A 7587-nucleotide genomic window follows, 5' to 3' on the forward strand; every position below is an offset into this window, starting at 1 on the left:
CCCCCAGGGCTGTGCCCGGCCCCGAGAGCACTCAGGCCCTGCAGCAACACCAGGGCCACCAGGGCAGCGGGGCAGGGCCACGGCAGCAGCACTGGCAACACCAAGTGCTGCTGCTGCTGGGCACAGCTGCTGGGCCAGCACTGATCTGCCCCCAGCTCTGCACACAGACATTGCTGCTGCAGCTCCAGAGAAGGCAACAAATGGGGAATCTCTGCAGAAAACTTGGCTGGGAGATCCTTTATTTCCTTTAAAGTCACCCAGAGTGCAACCCCTCATTGACAAAGTCTGTGGTCACAGGGAAGTTGGACAGAAACAAAATGAGAAATGGCACAAACAAAGACATTTATTTGTGGGCAACATGAGAAAACTAATATAAAGGAAAAAAAACCCCTACAATCAAACCAACAATACGATGACTTCTATTACAAGTGGTTTGCAGCAATTGGCCATCAATTTAATATTCCTGAAAGCATCCAATCATCAGTCTCCACACTTCAGCCTTGAGCTCCTGGTTCCTCAGGCTGTAGATGAGCGGGTTCAGGGCTGGAGGCATCACTGAGTATAGAACTGACAGGGCCAGATTGAGGGGTGGGGAGGAGATGGAGTGGGGCGTCAGGTAAGCAAATGTGGAAGTGCTGACAAACAGGGAAACCACAGCCAGGTGAGGGAGGCAGGTGGAAAAGGCTTTGTGCCGTCCCTGCTCAGAGGGGATCCTCAGCACAGCCCTGAAGATCTGCACATAGGAGAAAACAATGAACACAAAACAACCAAACACCAAACAGACACTAACTGCAATGAGCCCAAGTTCCCTGTGGTAGGATTTGGTGCAGGAGAGCTTGAGGATCTGGGGGATTTCACAGAAGAACTGGCCCAGGGCATTGCCATGGCACAGGGGCAGGGAAAATGTATTGGCTGTGTGCATGAGGGCATTGAGAAAGCCACTGGACCAGGCAGCTCCTGCCATGTGGGCACAAGCTCTGCTGCCCAGGAGGGTCCCGTAGTGCAGGGGTTTGCAGATGGACACGTAGCGGTCATAGCACGTGATGGTCAGAAGGGAAAGTTCTGCTGAGATGAAGAACACGAAGAAAAAGACCTGTGCAACACATCCTTTGTAGGAGATGTTCCTGGTGTCCCAGAGGCAATTGTGCATGGCTTTGGGGACAGTGGTGCAGATGGAGCCCAGGTCAGTGAGGGCCAGGTTGAGCAGGAAGAAGAACATGGGCGTGTGCAGGTGGTGGCCGCAGGCTACGGCGCTGATGATGAGGCCGTTGGCCAGGAGGGCAGCCAGGGAGATGCCCAGCAAGAGGCAGAAGTGCAGGAGCTGCAGCTGCCGCGTGTCGCCAATGCCAGCAGAAGGAAGTGGCTGATGGAGCTGCTGTTGGACATTTGTCTGTCTTGGCATGGGCTCTGTGAAAAAACTAATCATGGAATAGTTGGGTATGGAGAGGACTTTAAATATCCCAGCACAGCCTGGAGGCACTTTCCCTCCCCTGCCTGCCCAGGGCTCTGCTGCTTGGAGCTGTCCCTGCCAGCAGCTGCTTCCCTGTGCCCAGGGCTGGGCCCTGCCAGTGCTGCCAGAGCCCAGCCCAGCCCTGGGGGCTCAGCTCTGCCCTGCAGACCCCTCCCAGCTCTGGCACTGCCCGGGGGCAGCTCTGACTCTCCAGGCTCTGAGGCATGTCAGAGCAACCCTGAGGAGTCTGTAAAGCAAACTGATGCAGCTTTAGGGGGCCTGTGCAGTTTCTGTCTCTGCCTCCTTATAAGTCAGATAAAAGATATTTTCTTTTCCAACCTTAACTGAGTGATGAATGTCTATGTGCAATTTCCATACCTGGAAACAGAAAGCATAAGAAAAAAGCAGGATTTTCCCTTTTGCAGCCCCGCTTCATTGCTCCCTGTAAACCTACTTGGAAATATTCTACAGTCAAATGCCATGCTGGGAGCAGTCCTGAACAATGCAGACATCTCCCACAAAAGGAGAACAATTCCAAGCCTTACCAGCTGTCTCCTCCCACCCAGACTTGTCCCCCAGTGCTGGGAGCAGCTGCCAGGGCTGGCTGAGAGCTGTCCCTGGCAGGCAGCAGAGTCCCTGCCCCAGCACAGCGCCCTGGGCTGCAGGACCCTGCTCTGCATGACAGCCCTGGGCACCCCTGGCTGCTCTGCACAAGAGACAATCAGAGAATGTACTCACAGGGTCTGCAGGCATTGGGATGTTCCAGCTTGAGGAGATGGCTCCAGGAGCTGCAGCTGCATTGTCCTGCAGCCAGAGGTTCCTGTGCCAAGGGCTGGCAGTGATTCTGCACCAGGCACTTCTCAGCACCTTCCCAGCTCTGACTGATTGAAGCTCTCTGTGCCTCTGTGCTGTGCCCGGGCTGGCTGCAGGCAGTGCCCCAGCCCTGCTGAGCAGGGCGAAAAGCTGCTCATTGAGGGAAATGTGCTTTTGAAGCTCTTCTTGGTTACCAGGAGCTGCCTCTGTGCCAGGAGCCCAGCCCAGCTCAGCAGCACAGACACAGCACAAGGACTTTAATGAGCCTTTGGGGCTTTCTGCTCATGCCCTGAACATCAGTCCCTGAGAGGGAGCCGAAGAAACCTCTGCAGAACTCCAAGTCAGAATCCAACTCCAAACTTTCTTGGACTTTTAATGGGTCCCACTGAGGAGCACAAATGAGAAATTGTCCCCAGGCAGAGCAGAGAACTGGAGGCAGTGATGACAGGTGGGGACAAAGAGAAGCCAAGTCTTGGTGCCCTGGGGCACAGCAGGGTCTGTGCCACCAAGGGCTGGGAGGAGACACCTTGTCCTGAGGCCCTGGGGCCTCCTGGCACAGCCCCAGCCAGGCTGGGCACTGTCAGCTCCTTGTCCTGCCCTCAGCATCCTTCCCTAGCCCACATCCCAGTGGCCTCAAGGATCTGCTGGAAGGAGTCCCTCGGGAGCCTTGCTCAGCAATGGCCCTGGGGGCTCCTTTAGTCCTGCAAATGAGTTTTTCAAAGACTTTGGGTTTGACTTTTGCCTTGGAGTCTCTGAGAGTTTGTGCAATCATGGCCTCCAATTATCTGCTGTAATTAGTCCCTGGAGAGGCTTTTCAGTAACAACATCAGTGGGGCTCATTAATGCTTCAAGGTACTTCAGTTATTTTAAGGTACTTGGTGTTTCCCTTTTGATACACACTCTGTGAGAGGTTTGCAATCATGCCATTACTGACGAGTCCCTTGAGAGCTTTGTACTGACACTCAGTGGGGCTCATTAATGCCTTGAGATAGTCAAGGTTTTTAAGGTGCTTTATGGATTTTAGTATACTTCTAGGTGCTCTTAAGGAATTTATTCCAAAATTGAGTGTCTGAGAGGTTTTTGTGCCATCCTGGCCTCCAATCCTGTTGTCCAAGGTGTCCATGAGGATCCTGTGTTGGGTATCTTCCCCCTTTCTGTTTTACAACAAAGATGGAACTGAAAGAATTTTGTAAGTCTTTCTAAAAGCATCCAAACATACATGGGACAATTACCAAAACAGCAACGACCACTAAAAGAATTAATAGTCCTATTTGAGATAGACATCATCCAACCCTTCAGTCCCTTGGATTGGAAGAGTTTATTGAACCAGTCGTTGTTTTCCACTTGAAGCTTCTTGAACCCTTCCTTCAGTACGTGAATGCTCTTGTGGGTTGACTTGCTGTGGATTGAGAGGTTCATGCAACACATGCCCTCAGAGTCTACACAGCCATGCCCATGCACCCAGAGTAAAAACTCTATCGCTGTTCTGCAAGGTGGCATGTCTGATGGTCTCTATGTCTCAGAGCAGGCCACTCAGTGTGAAAGAGGTAGCATTGGTTTGCTTACTTAACAGGCGCCCAAGATGGTCTAATGGTCCTAAAGCTTTAGCTGCAGCCACCCAAAGTATTTCAAATTGAGGGTGCTACCATCTGATACCTGGATTAAAGCTTTCAAAGCCATCTCTTTGATATCATCCAATACTTCTCTGGCGATACCTGCTGCTTGATCATCTGGTAGGCTGGGTTGTCTTTCTCCAGCTAGATGGTTGATTGTCAATTCTGCCCTTGCCTCATTATTATCATAGTCATTGCTATTAGCATAATAAACACTTCCATCCCTCTTCCCACCGGCTGTATTCTGTAAATGACAACAACATAATATATTTTAAATCATACGTGTTTGAGAAATGTGCTGTAAACATGGCCCTCATTGGGTCATTAAAGCAAGGTAAGTCTTTCCTATGGTCTTTAGATACAAAGATCCTTGATTTCCCTGCAAACCAGTGGCTGATACCTGGGATTCTGCCCCCTTTTTTCATAACATAACAGGGCAATGAGGAATTTTGAGGCTATTTGCCGGTCTCCTTCCTTAACTGGAGGCATGGTCCAGGGTGGAGAGGGAATGATTGACAGTGAGTGCGGGACCCACAGTTGTGTGAGTGGAGTCTGGAGCTTTTTTCAGAGCAGAGGCGAAAGTTGTGGTAGCAGGAAGTGGAGGAGCCAAGATGGAGGGAGGGTGGTCAGGCTCCTGAGCCATATTTTGTCTCGTTCTGTCTTGTGTCTCTAGGGCATGATGCTCCAAGATAGCATGGCCATTGCCATCTTGGACCATCATTAAAGGTTTGAGAAAGGCAGGTTTGAAGGGAGGTCCCGAGTTAGGAGTTACCAATGGATTGAGTTTTCAACACACTGCTTGGTGGTATAGTGTGGTGTGGAAGATCCGGAGCACGCAGGATGCAATGGGGTCCCTTTTGATCAAAAATTGTACAGTTTAACTCCCACTGAGTCCTAAAATACAGTGGTATGGATTTCATCAGCAGAGGCACCTGGAAAATTTTTAATGATCCACCTCATGATTGATTTTAATTTTTTCTTTGAAAATATTTTGTCATGATCAGTGAGAATGACAGCATCCATATATGCTCCTTTCTGCTTTGGACATCTGGCTGCCCATTTTTCTCTTTCTCTGCCTAATGGGGAAGAGCCACTGGAACACTCCAAATTAATTATGGGACATGGTGCATGCTGTAAAAACACAGTGACTAAATGGGCAATGAACGTCTTGCATTTCCCCAAACCCACCTGCAATCCGATGCAGGTGAAACCGTCATTGTCCCTGCTGATCCTGGCCAAGGTCCCTTGAAGCAACGATGAATCTGCCGAATCTGTCAAAATCCAAAATCCCAGGGAGCTCTGACCTATCCATCAGCTAACCCCAGCTGACATGACTGACACGGGGAGACCTCAATGTCATAGTCCCTGTTCGCGCGCCAGATGTCCCAATGAGGGTGGCTGCAATAAACCTCTCTTGTTTCCTGACTTCAGGGTGAGGGTGGTGAAAATGAAACGGAGCAGGATTAATGGAGTTGTTTAAAAGGAACTTTAATAACAGGGTGAAAAACAATAAACATGGAGAAGTCCAGCACAGTACAAGGGGCAGGATCCTAAAACCTGAGACAAAAGGGAAGCAACAACATAGATACTTGGGGCTTGAAAACTAGAACAATAACATATAGAAGAAATAAGTAACCAATAAACCAATAGGGGAGTAGAACTTGGACAACTTAGCATAACAACACTAAAGGCTTATGGGAGACTTCTCAAACTCACCCTAAGTTAAAAGAAGGATTCCTAGGACTTGAAACTCATGTCCAGTTCTTCCGTGGTAAAATCTGGCTGACTGTGAGTTACAGCTGGGCTAACTCCCACATTGCTGATTTGCAATGGTCCCTTGGGACCATGCAGCCCAACAGAACCACAATGATGTCCTTGGTTCCACAAGGCTCTACAGTGTCACAATGTCCCTTGGATCCATGTTGCTCTGCAGTGTCACAATGGCCCCTTCATTTCACAAGGCTCCCAAATGTCACATTGGTCTCCATAGGAAGAAAGCCATGGAGCCCCCATGTTTCAGCAGCGGATGAACAGCAACCACCAGAGGCCAAGGCAAGTCAGACCTGTCTGTCCTGGCAACTTTTGTCTGGCAGCAATCCTTGCATACACAGAAATTTGGAGGTGGAATCCAAATTTTGGCCATGGACGCCTGGAAAAAATGGACAGTTGTTATCCATAAAAAGGAAAGCCCAGAGCCCCAGTGTTTCAGGGGCAGATGGGAATGGCCTTTCACATTCCAAGGTCAGGCAGACCTTGCCCTGGGAGACCAAGGCAGTCATACCTATTTCATGTTCCCATGCTTCCAGAGGTCCCTGCAGTGTCACAATGGATCCTTGCTTCCATGATGCCCTCAGGTGTCATAATGGCCCCTTGGTTACACAAGTCCTTTAGGATCTTAATGGTATCTATGGTTCCACAAGGACCCACAGTGTCCTAATGGTCTTTCGGTGCCATGAAGCCCCTCTTTATCACCATGGCCTCTTGGTTCTATTGGGGCCCAGTAGTGCAACAATGATCCTCTTGGTTCCATGGGCTCCAGTGGTACCACAATGATCCCCGTGGCTCCACAAGTTCCCATAGTGTCACAACGGCCCCTTCCCTCCATGAGGCCCTGCAGGGTCACAATGGTCTCCATGATTCCATGGGGCCTTGCAATGCCACAATTTTCTCCACAGATCCACGGTGCCCTGCAGGATCACAATGACCCTTTGGCTCCATGAGGCCCTGAAATGCTACAATTGTCTCTTGGTTTCACAAAGCCCCGTGGCTTCACATTGGCCCATTGGGACCATGCGGCCCAACAGAACCACAGTGATATCCTTGGTTCCATGAGGCTCCACAGTGTCACAATGGTCCCTTGGATCCGTGGTTCTCTGCAGTGTCACAATGTTCCCTGCATTACAGAAGACCCCAAAGTGTCACAATGGCCCCCATATTTGCTCAAAACTCCACAGTGTCATAATGGCCCCTTGGATCCATGGTACTCACAGTGTCACAATGATTCCCTTGGTTCCACAAATTCCTACAGTGTAACAATGCCCTTTGGCTCCACAGCCTCCCACATTGTCACAATGGTCTCCATAGGAAGGAAACAACCGAGCACTGGGGCACATGAGAGGCAGTCACCAGAGGCCGAGTCTCACCACACTTGACTGTATTGGCAGATTTTGTTTGGGAGAAACCCTTGCATATAGGGAATTTTAGAGGGATGGGAAGGGCCCTTCCCCACTTTCCAAGGTCGGCAGACCTTCCCTGGGAGAAAAAGGCAGTCATCCTATTTCAGTTCCCTTGTTTCCAGGGGTCCCTGCAGTGTCAAATGGATCCTTGCTTCCATGAGCCCTCAGGTGTCATAAGGCCCCTTGGTTACACAAGTCCTTTGGATCTTAATGGTATCTATGGTTCCACAAGGACCCCGTGTCCAAGGGTCTTTCGGTCCCATGAACCCCCCTCTTTATCACCATGGCCTCTTGGTTCATTGGGGCCCGTGTGCAACAATGATCCTCTTGGTTCCATGGGCCCAAGTGGTACCAAAATGCCCCCGGGCCCCACAAGTTCCCGTGCCCAAAAACCCCCCTTCCCTCCTGAGGCCTGCAGGGTCACAATGGCCCATGTTCCTGGGCCCGCATGCCCAATTTTTCCAAAATCCCGGGGCCCCGCAGGATCACAATGACCCTTTGGTCCATGAGGCCTGAAAAGCTACAATTGTCTCTT

At 50.4% G+C, this 7587-nt stretch overlaps 1 protein-coding gene across 1 annotated transcript; it reads right to left on the reverse strand.

Moving 5' to 3' along the window:
- Positions 1 to 454: 454 nt before the first annotated feature.
- Positions 455 to 1150, reverse strand: LOC135442016 (olfactory receptor 14C36-like). The gene has a single exon (XM_064701571.1). It carries the CDS (start codon positions 1148 to 1150, stop codon positions 455 to 457), a length of 696 nt encoding a protein of 231 aa, XP_064557641.1.
- Positions 1151 to 7587: the final 6437 nt, after the last annotated feature.

The sequence above is a fragment of the Zonotrichia leucophrys genome, unplaced genomic scaffold (genome assembly GCF_028769735.1).
Source record: "Zonotrichia leucophrys gambelii isolate GWCS_2022_RI unplaced genomic scaffold, RI_Zleu_2.0 Scaffold_854_20872, whole genome shotgun sequence".
NCBI lineage: Eukaryota > Metazoa > Chordata > Aves > Passeriformes > Passerellidae > Zonotrichia > Zonotrichia leucophrys.

Coding starts and splice junctions, on each gene's coding strand:
- LOC135442016 (XM_064701571.1), bottom strand. CDS start 1,150: ATGCACAATTGCCTCTGGGACACCAGGAACATCTCCTACAAAGGATGT.